General features: G+C 37.7%; 1 protein-coding gene across 2 annotated transcripts in view; it reads right to left on the bottom strand.

Moving 5' to 3' along the window:
- Nucleotides 1-16,356, bottom strand: part of CDH8 (cadherin 8) — a 146,201-nt gene that overhangs the window by 129,473 nt on the left and 372 nt on the right. For both annotated transcript variants that reach the window (XR_004753759.1, XM_035336570.1), the window contains exons 2-4: nucleotides 16,174-16,245; nucleotides 1,500-1,590; nucleotides 1,144-1,406 (exon numbers count right to left, since the gene is read on the bottom strand). Coding sequence is in view for 1 of the 2 variants with exons in the window: in XM_035336570.1 (XP_035192461.1) it covers nucleotides 1,144-1,406; nucleotides 1,500-1,581 (345 nt within the window). In the remaining variant the exon portion in view is untranslated. The remainder of the gene's footprint in view (nucleotides 1-1,143; nucleotides 1,407-1,499; nucleotides 1,591-16,173; nucleotides 16,246-16,356) is intronic.

The following is a 16,356-nucleotide window of genomic DNA, read 5'->3' as shown; positions in this document are numbered from 1 at the left end:
ACCCAGAGAATTTCCAAAATTATCACAAGGTTAATTGACATCCATCAGTTTGGTTTCCATCCATCCGTTTGGTATACAATTTTAGTGGCCAAGAAATACATCAATTTGCCTGTTTTTTTTTGTTGTTGTTGTTTTGTTTTGTTTTGTTTTTAAATAAACTCATACAACTTTTTAAAACTTTTTTTTTTTTAAAAAAAAAAAAGAGAAGAAAAAAAAGGAACTGAAATTTAAAGATAAACATACACGGTATTTATACTTTTCCACTGTAGGCCAGACATGTATTTAGGATTGGATAATTCTTTCCTAAGAGTAATTCTAAGATAATTCATTCTTTTTGAATGCAGATGGCACATGATCTCTTTTTAGAGAAAGTGCAAGTCTGATTCACTGATGGGGGGTAACACACAGAGCTAAGAATAAGCTAATGCACGGCAAGAATCAGAGGTTTAAGGCAACAGTCAAACTAGAACACAAGGAGAAACATGGTAATTTTCCTTCTGTTCTTTTCATATTCCTAACTTTGAAACTAAACTAAAAAATCTGTCACAATAACGTTATTTCATATGCATGTATATCAGAATATCCCTATAAAGTAGCACCTTGTACTTTGCCATATATACCACACTTTGCTTTGTGATTCTTTTTTCTATTATTGTTTTTACAAAATCCTCAAAGCATAACTACATTCTGTGTAATCAGACTGGAGACAGAAAATGACCTATAAGAGTAACAACCTTTTTGAATGAACAAATATGAACATATTTTGAATTCAAAGTAACTAATTCAAAGTAACTAATTCAAAGTAACTAAAAGCTGCTTTAGTGAAGAGTCTGCACCTGATAGAGATGCAGTGATGACTAGTTATATAAAAGAAAGGATGTGTACACGCTCATGCATTTTTGTCATAAAAATGAAATATGTCTAATTTTATAGCAAATAGTAATAACTAACCAAAAAAACATATCCTTAAACTGAGGTTTATTTAAAGCACAAATTTATGTATAATAGGGAAGAATTTCAGAATGACAGAGCACCTCACATTTGAATTTCTTAGCAGAGTTCAAATGACTTAAGACCTTCACAAGTTATACATTTACATATTCAGAGAAAAAAAAAAAAAAAAAAAAAGGAATGTTGCCTTACCCGGCCAACTAGTATTGGTTCAGGTCCAGAAAATTCTTCTAATACAAACATTTGATTCCAAACCCAGCCTCTCTTGGAGCGGTTCAAAACCCTTTGTTCTTCAGTTAGCCTTTTTAGTCCTGTACTGGATCCACTTGGTAGTACTTGAGATTGATTCATTGGAGCCATAAAAATGGAAGGAAGTACAGTAATCCATAATATTATTAATGGAGTCCATGTATCCATAAGCATTTCCGTTAGTCTTTCTGGCATTGTACCACAAGCTACGCAAATCACCACAGAAATGAAATTATTATTTTGTTTTCCTCCAGACTGTAGCAATCCAATTCATCATGCAGTACAGAACATTTACTTACAGCTCCTCCATGTGTTTACAGCAGAGTCAATGTAAAAATAGCTTAGATTATAAAAACATGATCCATTGAGTTTTCCAGTCATTAAAGATTCCTGGTGGGGGAAGAAAAAAAAAGGTCATATCAGTGACTAAAGAGCTTAGGAACGTGTTCTGAAAGATCTCATTTACTTTTACATCATAAACAAGCCACGTTAGGTTTTCAATTTGTTGTATGCAATACTAGTGTATATTAAATAGCTTTAAACAAATAAACTTAAGCAGTTCTGCAAATTCCTTCATTGCCTGCAATAGTGAGGGAAGACCCAGATGAGTGTTCACACACTCAGGAACACGTTTTACTTGTTGTTTGTCTTCGAGCCTGAAGACGTTCTGGCCCATTATACTAGCCTGTACTTTTTATGTGGTCATAAACGCCTGGCACTTCCTTATAGACTTATCTTCTTTTCCCCCACCAGAGAAAAAGATTTGCTTCTGCTAAGTGTAAAGAGCTCCAGTAGTGTGTTCTCATATCAGTAATCATCAAGCTGCAACAGCACAGAGCTCAGCAAAACCTTCACCACCCAGAAGAGGAACAAGGCTGGTAAGTCCACTGTGAAATCCATGATTCCCAGAATGGAACACCACCAAAGCCCAGGTAAGCTCATTTATGCACGTCTGCCCTATAGGACTCTCAGTGTCTCTCTCTCACTTTCAGAAAAAAACACAGTCAGATTTGATTCCAAAGACATTTTCCTCAGTAGACGCTTGGGAGCATTTTTGTCTGTCTTTCTCCAACCACCCTTCTGTGTATTAGAAGGCCACATCAGGTCTCACCTTAGCATAAACGTTCCCTGAAATGGACAAGCAAGTTAACATAGCAGGGCTAGCTAATGCCACGGTGATTGGCAAAACCTGAAACGCAGCCATAGATCACTTAGCAAGATAAATGCAGCACAGCTTAGGGAGAAGGGCTACATTACAACTACTCTAATGAGGCTGGAGTTTTGTAAAAAGATTCCTGATACATTTTCATTGACTGATTCATATCCAAGCAATCTCAAGAGAAATGACTGTACACTAGGAAGGCAGAACTGCCTTCTCACAAACTTACATCAAACCTGAGGCTGTTTTTTCCTTTTAAAATGAGTTTCTAGTGTTGCTGAACTCGGAAATCTTGTAGGGGCTGTTTACTGGGGGCTAGGTTGTGTTTTTTGTTTTTTGGATTCAGACACACTCATGGAGGAACACATTTGAAGATGTGAATAATGCCAATAAATGTTAGCTGTTATTTTAAAAGCAAACAATGTAAAAAGTCATTTTTTTTTAAACTTCAGTAATTGCCAAAGCAACTGTGAAATGTATTGCATGAAAATCTGAAACTGTGAGAAACTTGTCTTGTTAAAAGGGGAGAAGAGCTGTTATCAAACTAAAACTCAATATCTCAAGTACCATGGAAGAATGGTAAGCTAATAGCGCAGTGCTTTGACAATGCATCAAGAATGAGGTGAATACCCATTACGGAAGTAACTGTGTAGCTTAGAAACATCATTTAGGCCTCATTGCCAACTGAGATGGAAAGAAAAGAAATCAAAGAATACAATGTGCTTTTGCAATGAATTTTGGGGAAAAATGTGAGAGAAGGAAGAGAGGTCTTCAATATTTCCACCTTCTCTAAACACTAGAGAAGAGAAAAGGACACAGAGCAAATACTCAAATTGCTCAATGGGAAGGGTCTGCCAAGTCACCTCTGAAAACACCTTTGGTCTCAGGAATTAAAGGGAGGCTATTGCTACCACTGTCTAGCACATGTTAAAAGGCCAGATTTCCTGGAGCACGTTTGGCTGGAGCAGAAGAGAGAATCAGCCAAAATTAAAATGACAGCATTGCACAGTTGTTTGTATGGGATCCTTGTGGCATGAGTGGACTTGTGTGTATGTGCATTGAGACACGTTTTTCTCATTCTTTCAGTGGAGGAAGAATTGAAACACAGGAGAAATAGGACCACTGTAAAATAGAGCAATAGTCATCATTTTCAACCAGTACCCAGGATTAAAGTCAGAACTGGGACAATAAACTGAAAGCACATTTGAAGAGTCTTTTTCCATCACTGAGGAGTTCAGTGTTTATATCCAAAGCAATGTTTGACCCAGAAATGGAGGCCCACCAGAAACCAACTACTATGCTATACCTTTGTCCCTGAAAGCCTTAAAATGAACCAAAGTAGGTCATGGCTCATTTTCTTACTCTTCCAGCTCAAATTACTATAGTTTATATATATATATATATATATATATATACACACTCACAAGACCAAGCAATAATAAAGTAAAGCACCTCTTTCATATTCAAAAGGCTTTTTGAAAACAATTCCTAATTAATCTGCACAGGCTGTCTTTTTCTAAAAGAGATGAAACAAATGAGATAAAACACTATGATGCTCATAGAAACATTTTTGTTTGAAGTAAGAACAGGATATTTGTTTTTCAAGCTGCCACTCTGAATCTTTGGCAAGCATTAAGTTCACTTCAGCACATCACTCCTCATTTCCATCCCCAGACTTCCTGCCTGTTACTCTTCACTTATCCCAGCAAATTTTGGTCCTATCCACCACGACTAATGCATCAAGATTCACTGTGACTGGACTGTCCTCATGGTAGCTCCCTATTCAGCAATACATTAAAATGCAATCGAATCGAAAACACACCAAAAATATTAATAATGCACACACCATGTCATTAGACCTAACTCAATTAAATAGTCCAGTAAAGGGTACCATTATGCAAGCACATTGAACGTGAAACTGCAAGAGATTCTCATGTGCCAACTTTCCTGTAGACAGGTGCTAGGCAATGCAGTGTAAAAAAGTATTAATCATCTTTTGCACATATCCATGTACTTCATGGGAACACAATCAGCCTTTAACAGTAAAGCTTGGTATGTATCTCTACAGCTGAAGGTAGACTGTTGGAGCTTTCTGAGAAACAGACTCTCATTAGACTGCTCTGTCAGTGAATGGTGGCATTTACTTCATGAAATGCATGGAGCTTGGACTGTCCCTAAATCTCTTATCCAAATTTGGAAATAAATTTCCTTCTCCATTCCTGGGTGCAGAACACCATGCGTATAGTTGGGAACCAATTGAAGGCATCATTAAATGCTTGTCCCTGCAATTTTCATAGTCTAATAGGAAAATCAACAAGCGCTGAGTTACAATGAGATATAATCCTCTGGATTAGATGTGTAGGAGCACATGATAAGGCTCCTGGAACCAGTTACTGTAACAGTACTAAACAGCCACATGCAAAGTGAGCTTTTGGAGCCAGGAAAAACTAGCAGGAATATTCTCCCTTCTCATGTTACACATGGATCTAAAGGAGTGATGAGCATGGACTGATGGTGAAGTTACTCCAAGAAGCCAAAACTACATCATGCTAAGTGACTGTGAGAGTACCAGCACATGGCCCTTAAGAGAGCATCTTTCCAGCTTCATAAAATTGCATTGCTTTTGATAAAAGCATAATGGCTCTGGGCTGTTTTCATTAACAAAACCTCACCGTTCTCTAAGTCATTCCCCAGTATAGCACAGGATATATGCAACTACAGATACAACTCTAATTCAGAAAAGCTGTTTGCAAAACTGCCTGAGTTGGTCACGTGCCCCTGAGAGGGGAAAGTGCTATTTAAAATATAAAGAATATAACAAATAGATGAAAGGAAGTGTCACACTATGCCAGATAGCAGAGGTTCAGAAAACTGTCTTATGTTTCAAACATGTAAGACTATTTGTAAATTTGGTTCTCCATGCATAATTTATAGAGAAATAGGGATAAAGCTAAGCAGTTTGTTTTCTGCTTACTCTATGTGCTGATAAACTTTTAGAAAAATATTATTCTATTACTATTACAAGAAAATTCATTTTGACAAGTCAGAATCAGGTATGACAGTAGTCATAGTTGATATTCTAACTGATGATGGTTCTCATTTTGTGTAACGTGTTGTGGGAAGCTTTGTGTTTCCTAGCATATCTGAAATAATTACATTGCAGTTATTATAGAGTCAGCTTGTAGCTTTAAAAGGTAGCCACTGGAATGCAGTAGATTTGTTAAAAAAAGATTACAAAGGTTAAAAAATGTAGCTTTATATATAAACTGCTTACTGAAAAAGAAGCAGAGTAAGATCATAAAAAGCTTTTAAAAAAACAATTTATTTTTAGATTCCAAACCACAGAATATCTATTTCAGGTAAACCACTTCATTACAATGCTAGTGCATTGACTTACACCATGATCTTAGTTTGAAATCTTGCAGCCACTCTAGTGCTTCTTCACATAAGAGATGTATGGGGTCATCGTAAGATCTACAACAAAGGTGTTTTCTTTTTTCTTTAAAAAAAAAATCCTTCTGCATTTACCTTATCATTCATAGTGATAAGCAAGAGCTAAGCCCCTTCAACCTCACTATTTCATTAGGGTATTTTTTATCAATTGCTAAACAGCTGTTATTAAGTTAAAAACAAAAAACAAGCTAACAAAACAACAACCCCCCAAAATAAACAAACTTGAAATGCTGTTTTATTTGAATAAATTACACTAGAGATGCCAGAGAAAAGTTGGTAATGTATGCCTAGAGCAAGTTTTTGTGGAGTTTACAGAATGTTTAAATTTTGGACACTAAATGAATCCTTTAATGTGCATTCAGAAGCCTGATATCAAACCGTCACTGTATGATGAGGTAAATGATACATAAAGTCAACGGAGTTCCAGTGGAAGTGTTTTAGATCTTTCTGTCCATAATTCCTACCCTTGATGCCTATTCAGTACAGGCCAACCCGCATCACAACACAAGCAGCCTCCAACAATAGATGAGAGGTGTTCATTTACCCATCGCCCAGAGTTCCAGCTAGCACGGTGTGGCAGCAGGCAGGCAGCCTTTGCATTTTGCATGTCTCCTTTGGAGCCTTGAAATTCCGTCTGACCCACGGGGGCTTTCGTGTCCAAAAGAATAAATTGAATTTAATTTCTGCCAAAAATAAGGATCCTTATTTCTGCCAAATGATTTGAGCTGTGGGTAATGATTTTCATATAGATTAGGAGAATAAAATAGCAAGGTTAATCAGGTGCCCTTAACAAAAATGTACATCTTGTGACTTCCTTTATTTGGAATTCATTAAGCAACAGCGAGTTTCTCTTTACACTTACACAAGTCTCTGCTCCTCACAATCAGGTATTGCATTTCCCCTGTCAATAGGGCTGTAAACTCGGGATCTTCGTGGCCTGTATACAGGCATAAGTATTTTGTACCTTTTTGCATTTTCTTTGTTAACATCTGCAAATTCCTTGTTATTGTTCAAAATACTTCCCACCTCAGCCCCCTCTTCGGACTGTTTCTCTGTTCCCTGCCTTTTGGTCCCCACACCAGCTACAGCATGTGGTTTTGTTTTGGTTTCACACGGCTCTTCCTGTTCTTTACGCTCTTTAGGTACCCTCAGTACTGCAGGTACAGGCTGCACCACCACTTCGGCTTCCCAGTCCCATTTCTCCAGGTTTCAGACAGGGTCCTTTTCCATCAATTGCAGCAACATGACACAAAGCCTTCCCACCATGGGAAGCACAATTATCTTTCCTCCATTGATCCTCTTTTAGCAGCACAGAAAAGCCTTAAGCTTTCAACAGTAAAAATATAAGGCCTTCAGACTACTTAGCATTTCAGTCTTACTTGTAGGAATCATTCCTACTCATAAGAGAACTGCAATGAAGATTTTAATTTGTCATTATAGCAGAGCAAAACCCAAATCCGTCAGAATAGATCAAGATGCCATAACCAACAAATAATCACACCATCTCTGTCCCCTAACTTTGCTACACACTCAACCTGTTTCCAGCACATATCCACTCTGCTGTACCTGAACTTGATTTTAAATTGCAGCCGTCTCATGTTTCTCCTGTAAAACAATTAGTACTTTTTGCTGTAAACAACAATTATTTTCCAGTGGATTACTCATGCGTGTAAAGACTACTTACATGCATTAAAAAAATTAAAGTAAGAAACAGGTCTTCACCTTGCTGAGAGCTGAAGAGGGACTGAGAGTGCAACCACGTGCCCTACCAGGCAATAGGTAAGATGTGTTTGCAGCACCCACTAGCCAGGGCACTTGCATGCCCTGGTATGCCCGGGCCAGGCTTCACTGCCTCTCTCATCTGCCAGCTAACTGCATGGGCAGCCACTCCCTAACCCAGTTCTGTCAAAGTGATCTCGTTAACTTAAACGTTTTTAATAGGAAGGTGTCTTTTAAACCAAATTATTTTGACAGAGCTGGGTTAGGCCATTGCTCACGCTATTCTTCCACCAACAGCAATGTTAATTTATGAGGTTCTTGCAGCCCACTGCCCCCAACATGCCAGCTGCATGTGTTCCATCACCCTTCTCCATTCTCAGTTCCTCTCCTCACTGCAGTTTACGGTCCCCTTCATTGTACCATTTGTGAGACAACACCGGAAGCAAGATCAGTGGAACAACACGGCTTAAAAAAAAATTACAAAGCCTCATTTCAGTAAGTCTTTTCCTTTATATTTATAAGCTAGATCATTGCCCAGATCTAGTTTACAGCATGGCTGCACAAGCAGTTTCATCAGCACAACTGAAGAGCTCATAACCTACAGGAAAACGACAAAGTTTTTAGGCTGTGCTGCCTAAGAGCATATGAAGCTTGGCTATGTTCTTCAGAGAGCAGACACAAAAGGTTGAATCAACATAAATGAATAGAGGGTAACTTCTAGAAAAGAGGAGGGAACGAGCAGCTACAGACAGAGAAACTACTTAGTAAAACTCTGGCAGACTCCTAGGATATAGCCATGTGGCTCCATCCACCGATGCTAGCAGATTTTAGGGACGGAAACCTCTCTCAGGGGCTCAGCAGCAGCCAGAGGTGCTGTTCTGAGGCTGTCTCTGTCAGGAGGGGAGCTCCCAGCCACCCTGGCCACCTGCAGCACTCACCACCACTCAGTGGTGAGCCAGCAGCCAGGTTGTGGGCCATACATGTTCTAGGCATGGCCCCAAGTCATAATTATACTTGGTAGCTGCTCTGAATTTTACTGGCTAGCAGTGATTTTAAGGGACTGTTATGTCATCTGGAGTTAACTGCAAGGCAGAACAGCATTATCCACATGGCTTTTCCTCTAGGCAAAGCACCTGAAATTTCAAAGGAAGGAAAATGTTATGCTAACTCTGCACTAGCATGTGGGGTAATGTGCACTTGAAGAGTATTTCATGCTCTCAGAGATGTGCAGGAAAGAATCCTGCCAATCGGTGCAAATCAACTGTCCAAGTTTGTATTACATATTTTGTGTAACAATTTGCTCACAGTTTCTTCGCGAATCAAAGGCAGTTATCTAAAGAACTACTTATTTTAGCATCAATGGTAACAGACTCCACCTCTCTCTTTCCATGTCTTACATGTTCTGTCCTACACAGACGCACACAGAGGAATTCACTGTGCCACCAGGTTTTCTAAACTTAGCTATGCATTGCTGCTTTTTACAGTTAAAGACATCCAAGCACTTCTTTAGGTTATTAGGCAAGTTTTTACACTTGCATCAAGTGCTAAGGGAACGTCTTAAGCACAGGGCTCACCAGTCCTTACATCTGACATACAGCAGATGGAATCCATATGCTTGCACCAAGGTTATACAGATATACAGGTACACACACGCAAGTACAGAAATGCAATTGTTTCCTCACTATATGGACCTATAATACTGAATGGAGAGGTTCTTCATCCATCTTTATGTTTATTGTTAGCAAAAGCTGGTCACTTCAGTTTTAGCGATACATTTCAGAGGCAGAGGGAAGAATGAGAAAAGCTTTTTTGAAGATACAGATTCCTCCTCCTTAGTTTCCTTACTCTTCTCCCTTAATTAGAGAGAACTGTGACCAGTGTCCTAGAGAAGTGTCCCAATGTCCTAGAGAAGAGGCTGCTACAGGAAATAGGACATCACACAACCTGACTAATGCTTTGGGATAGAGAGAATGCTGGGTGCATCACACTGAAATATATCTTTAATCAAACAATTTAACAAATTAGCCATTGTTCTTTGATAACAGAATATTATTTGATAATCATACCTACAAGGTCTAATTGTTAGTGATTAGCTAAACCTTACACTTTTTGACAAATATTTACTTTCATTTAAAAAAAAAAAAAAAAAAAGAAATGTAAGAGTTAGTGCTTAACTTCTATTAGAATCAACAGAACTTCTTACTGGAGATATTTTTGTTAAGCTTTGATACTAAAATCAGTATGGGCCAAAGTTATAGCTGCCAAGGCTCTGATACTTTGTATACAAACTGGTCAGTCTCTGGAGAAGCGTTCACTACTTCATACAACCAGACTGCATAAAAAAAAAAAAAGTTGCATTGCTTGCACTGCCATACTATTTTTCTGGTACATTTTATTATTACTTGCATTGTATAGCACTCAGAAATTTCAGTCATGAGTCCAACTGTGCTAGATATTGTGCAGACACAGGACAAAGAGGCAGTATGTGCTCCACAGAGTTTCCAATTGAAGTAATTGACTTGTTTGATTGCATTTCCACTCCAAAGAAATGAGTATCCATAATACTTTAGGTGGATATATATTTTTTTATAAAAAAAAAAAAAAAAGCTGATATCAAAAGAATAGATGCTAAAATGACAATATAGCTATCTAATGTCTACCATAGAACAAAAAGTGTGTGTGAATTTCCGTTTCAGCTTCTTATACTTCAAAAAGAAAAAAATAAAAAAAAAGGATTTCTTTCCGGGTGTATGGGAGTCAGACACCCTACTGATCTGTGTCAGAACATCAGTTCACCTCACGCCATCGTGCTGAGAAGCTCATGATACTAGCTCAAACAGAGAGAGAAGAAAGCCCAAACCTATTTGAACAGCTAAGGTGGTCCAGAAACTTAAACAGGACAAAAATAGCCATATGTACATTGTTTTCATTCTATATGTAGTAAGAGGAATAAAGTCATTTTTTTCTCTAAAGTCCCCAGATTAAAGCAATTTTCCTTCAACTAAAACAGAATTGTGTTACATACAGATTGAATAGCTCCAGCTCATGCCAACCTCATCTCTCAGACCAAGGTTCATTTTTACGAGGGTGTATTACATAATTTGAAGACCAATACCACTTTTAAAGGAGAGAGGGGAAAAAAGCTAGTTGTGCACAACATGATGAGTGCTCATAAAAAGGCAAACAGATTGGCCTGTGACTGAGAATTAGGTGTTAACCATACTCTGACTAGGGCATCATTTATCATGAGAGTTTCAGCAGCTTCATGTGCTTATCCTGTACTTGCTGAAAAAATGTTTAAATATTAATGGAGAACATAAATATCTTGCTTTCTGAGCTTCTTTTCCTTTCCAGTCCCCCCCCCCGTTTTTTTTTTTTTTTTTAAAGAACAGAGCTCTCATTTTCACTGGTTTTATTTAAAGAATATCAGATATTCTCTATGTAATTAAGCAAAACACAATAATTAAAGAAAAGCCCACAAGATTTCCTGACGTGTAATCTGATGAATCTAAAACTATAAAACCATATCTGCTCCTTGTGATTTAGTGAAAGCTATATAAACTTGTCAGCCATAAACTTGTGCATAAACTAAAAAAGGAGAAATTTGATCATAACTGGACTTTTCAAACTATATACAGTACTGCTGCAGTAAACTTATACAAATCTTTTTGCTGAAACAGATGAAGTAAGAGGTGAAGGTTTTTAATTTTGCATTTTTGAAGTTGATTGCAGTTTTCCAAGCAAATCATTGAAGTTGATGGTAAAGAATTGGGGTCTTGCAACATGATTATATTTTTCTTTTGCCAAGTTGAGGTTTTTGTGGGTTTTGTTTGCTTTTTATTTTTTAATCTGAGTTTTGGAAAAGCACAAAAATAAAGCTCATAGACTGCAATATAGAATCCAACAAAAATTTCACTAGTATTAAGTTCTGATGGTTTGTTCTTAAAACACAATCACAATGATTGCATTCAATCCATAAAAGGGGTTCACACATAAAGTGTTGCTTAATTATTAAAAAAAAATAATGAACAGCACTACCTGTGAATGCATACAGTTCATCTGCATTAGCATTTGGGCTTTAACAGAATGATTTTATGCATATATATATGATTAGTGAAATTGTATATATATTAAATATATACATATCTGTGATTACAATAATCAGTGACTGCAAATGAAATGGATTTAAATGTTATTCTGTGTTCCTCAAAATAGTCTAAGCATTCATTGCTTCCTAAGATTAAACTACTTCAAGTGAAAATAGAATATATTAGAAAGTTAAGGGAATTAATTAATGACCGCCAGGAGTGACTGCTTTCATAATATTTTTCAACTCCCACACCTAGTTGCAAAGACCTGAGCAAGACACACCGAGCAATACCTTTTTGAGGCAGTCTATAACTTAGGCACCACAGGGTTCAGTGGACGCTTCTTGTGGAAGGTTTTGCTTCTTTGGATCTAAGATTGGTTCACATTACTAATTCGAAGTCCGAGCAAGGTGCTGATCATCCTCAATTTCAAATTATTTTCCCAAGACATATCATGCTGCACACCTTGGAGAATCAATTCTATGAGTATTATCATTGCAACTGATGGATAAAGGTTACAGTCTCATGCCTAGAAAGTAGGAATCAGTTTCCTGCCTGGAGTTAGATGCTTTAAACTCTATCCATTGGTACTGAACTGGATCAGAAGTCATCTTTCCATTTCAGCTTGCATGTAGCACTTTAGTCCCCAATGCTTTTTGCAGTCAAAATTGTATTAATATAGTTGAAATGCCACTGTGTTGGTGTTATTTACTTGGTTGACAAAATGAGAAACCTACTGAACAGATTCCAAAACAAAAGGAATAAGAGATCTATCTGAGAGGAAAAAAAATATGTATATATAAATTTGAAATCTCAGGCTGACTTGGATTTTATTTTGTTCTATTTCTATCTACTGCTCAAACAGTTATGTTCAGAAAGCTATGAAGTGAGCCACCTTTTCTATGGCAACAACACTAAGAAAAACGTTGAGTTTCCATCATCTAATTTAATTCTATTGATGTGATCTTATGGTAGCGATGATGCTTAAAGTGTTCTAAGCTTGAAATGCTTTAGCATTTCCCTCCCACTGAAAGAATTTGGTGTTATTTTAAACTCATGGTTGAAAGACTCTTATATGATTTTCAGGAATGCAGATATACCTCAGGTGTATTCTGTAAACACACAATTGTCATTATTAATAGTATATCCAAAAGGTCAGACTAATGACATTGTAGAGGATAACAATACAAAATGAATACTGCTGAGATATACAGTATCTTATGGTTCTTGGGTATGCTATAAAAACACTAATTTATACTACAAAACATAAGCTGTGGCTTTCTGTTACAGAGTATTCATAACCATCACTTGGAGATGCATACCATCAAGAGATTACAGTATGTGTTCACATCTCATTCAGAAATTTAGAGGTCAGCTTATTTTCCCCTTGTCTTATTTTCCCAAAAGTCTCTCAACTTTTGGAAGTGACATTATCTATATCTAACATGGGTCAAATGGGGGAGATTCCAGGTCCCCATTTTCAGTAAGTGGCTGAAAAAGACCCAGCTAAAGTCTCTAGGGCACTTAGGTTTTCCAAAATGAGTGCTTTAAAAGATAAAATCTGCAAGTACATGATAAGAAATAGAGTGAAAATTCAGGGAGTACTTCAAGGGGTAAGAGACATAAATCTATATCTACAGGCAATTATTTGTTCTTAGCTGTAATGGTTCTAAATACTGAAGAAAGGATTTAAATATATTTTTATAGCAAAGAAGACTGAAGCATATTTTCATAGTGATATAAATAAAATGTCCAAAGATCAATTAATGGATTAATTTTTAAAGGTGTGGTATTATTGGAAAAAAAATAAAGATTACTATTGACAAAGAAAATCAATTTAAATCTCATTGTGGGACTACTTCCCCATTTACAACTCTGTTTTAGACCTCAGTAGCTGATGGGAATGAATGAACTATATTGAAAAATCACAGTGACTTTGTCTAAGGAGGATTCTCTCTCTCACAAAGATTAAGACTTTTTTAAAAAAATGAAAGGTGTAAAAGAAAAAGATGTCCTATACAAGGATACTTCTTATTAAAGCCATCTGTGTTTGTTCAGACACACATACTTTTTACTTTTTTAATCTCATAAAAAACAACCGAAGTTACTCTCTTGGCTAGCAACCTGCTCCGTTAACAAATTGCTCACCTGTATATTTTAGGAACCTACTTCCATGAATACTTCAATCTCTGAGGACGTTGAAGGCCCTCAGCTTACAACTGGGCATGCAAACTGAAGTTCTCTGCAGCCAGGATGCAAGTTTTACAAGAAGGGAGAGCTAATAAACAGTAAGCCTAAGAGGAAGTTAGCAGAAGGCTGTGCTCATTTTATGTGCAGTGAGGTAGAACAATAAGGCCAAACAAATGAAATCCTTGGACTAGAATATTACATTATAATCGGTTCCCTTCCTAGGGTTTTCCTGTCTCAGATATTCATACAATTTGGTTGGCAGGTGTTACTACAGAGAGCTTTCGGTTTTTGATGTTATCACATTTTACAGATGTGAAATTTGATAAATACACAAGTATGCAAAATACTAACCTCTTCTAGCTGCTTTATCATTTTTTTTAAGGCAGGTGAAGGGCACGCTGGGGTAATTTTTCAGTTTTCCAAATCTATTTATTATTTATATATATTTACTGAGAAGCTTATCATGAAGTCTTCTCTTGTTCATAACAGTCTGGTATTGAATCTAGACGAGGAATACCATTCATACAGAAGTATTGCATATTTCTCCTCATCCTTATTGCAGAGAAACTTCAAGAATTCACAAAAGAGGATGAGCAAAGTTAAGAGGATTCTTTATCTATAGCTTCGGTAGTTATCAGCTCTATTCTTTAATTGAAACTGAAGTGAGCAGCTGTTAGTTTCCCTTCTATTAAGCACTAATGTGGTAGATTTGAAACAATAAACAGTTAGCGTTATTTGATTTCTCACAATCAGCAGCCCCCCAAAAAACATCTGGCTGCAATACCCAGAGACAAATGACTAGCCATTTATGCGATCAAGTTCACTATTTAAAAGCGTCAGCCTTTATGAAAATTGTAAGAATGTTTATTCCTACATTCAGAGGAAAGAAAGACAGTCATTTGCATGAAACAGAGCGTGTGCATTTGTGCCTGTCTGAAACAGGCGAAGAGGGAGGGAGAAGTGAGTGCATGGAGTTTGATACCTGTTGGCAACACAAGCAGGTTTGTGTAACGCCGTTACATGCCAGGTTGGATAGATTCCACTCTATTTAGTCTGGTACTAAACGCAAACTGTTTGAATTGAGATAGATTCAAGACATGACTGAACAGCAACAAACCACAAAGGAATTCCTGCCTGCGTTAAGTGGTGTCACCTTCATGGCGGTAGGCACTGTCTGAATAAGGATTTGAGTTAATCTCTTCTATAATATCCACAGAGAAACTACCATCGGTTTTCTGTGCTGAAGCTTTGCAGTTCTATACCCTGGATCCAGCGCCTGCCAGGCTCCACAGCCAAGCACTGTGTACAGGTCTGATGCTGTCTAGCAGGGATGCTGTCTGACAGATCCAGTCTCCTGACTGGGATGCTGCTACCCAGCAGATACTGTAGCCAAGCAGAATCTAGGGATGTGTTACTCCTCTGCCTTCCCCAAAGAGGAGTGGAAGTGTTCAGTGGAAGAGCTGGCTTCAGGGGTCGACAGACTCCTGCATTTCTTCTCTGGGAGCCTTAGCAGTGATGCAGCTAATGAGTGACTGGAGCTAAGGGGCTTTCTTCCTCTCCGAAGTTTCAGCTGGCTGCATTATCTGTTTCGTCAACCATAGACAGGGAAGCAAAACAACTTGTGGGACAGAGATGACTCTTGGCTAGTTACAGCTAAATATTCATTCCCCTCTCAGCTTCTAAGAGGAAGAGCATTTCTGAGATACTTTCCTTTCTGAAAGTAGGAAAGGAAGCTATCATACCGTTTCTACTTATTTATTTATTTGAAGGCTGCAAAGCTTGGGGGGAGGAAGGTGGTGATAAATCAGGGGGATTTCCCCCCCTTATGGTTCTTCCAGCCTCCTCCTCCCTCATTTACATATCTGGCTAGTGGGTGATTTTTATTCTCAGCACGAAAACTGCAATCTATTTCAATGCATGAATGCAGCCCTGCATCTATTCAACAGTGAAATAGCCCAAAGATTTATTGTACCAAATAAGAAACCAAGGAGAAGAAATGGGTTCTCTGGTCTTGGAAACAACCCTCTTTGATCCAAAAGTCCTCCTGATCCTTCAGAGGAGGGAAGAAAAAAAAAAGGGGGGGGGGGGGAATAGCCACACCACCATCACCACCACTCCTCCTCCCAAGGGGAAAAAAAATAAATGCTAACTACCATCCCATGACATTTTCATTATCAGGAATTTTCAAAGATCTGACTTAATGAGCCACTATAGTTCATCCTAATACTGTACCTATTAAGGAGGAAGGCACTTGCACAGTGCACCTTGCAAGAACACAGACAGGCACTAAGTCAAAAAGAAATCTACGGAGAGACAGCCCTCCGCCAGCAAGACATAAATAATACTAATAAAATGAATACTCACTCTTTCAAGGACCAAAGAAGCAGCTTGCTGACAGCCCCTTCACACACAGATTGAAAGCGTGAGGTAAAAAAAAAAAAAAAAAAAAAAAAAAAAAAAAAAAAAATGCGGCATCCCCGGGGAATTCGTGATGATTCTATTTTTATTTTTTTTTTTTTTGTGGGTGCTGCTGGAGGTGGAGTTGAG

This window comes from Oxyura jamaicensis, chromosome 11 (genome assembly GCF_011077185.1).
Source record: "Oxyura jamaicensis isolate SHBP4307 breed ruddy duck chromosome 11, BPBGC_Ojam_1.0, whole genome shotgun sequence".
Taxonomy (NCBI): domain Eukaryota; kingdom Metazoa; phylum Chordata; class Aves; order Anseriformes; family Anatidae; genus Oxyura; species Oxyura jamaicensis.
The sequence above is the reverse complement of the archived record's forward strand: the minus strand, read 5'-3'. Positions and strand labels throughout refer to the sequence as shown.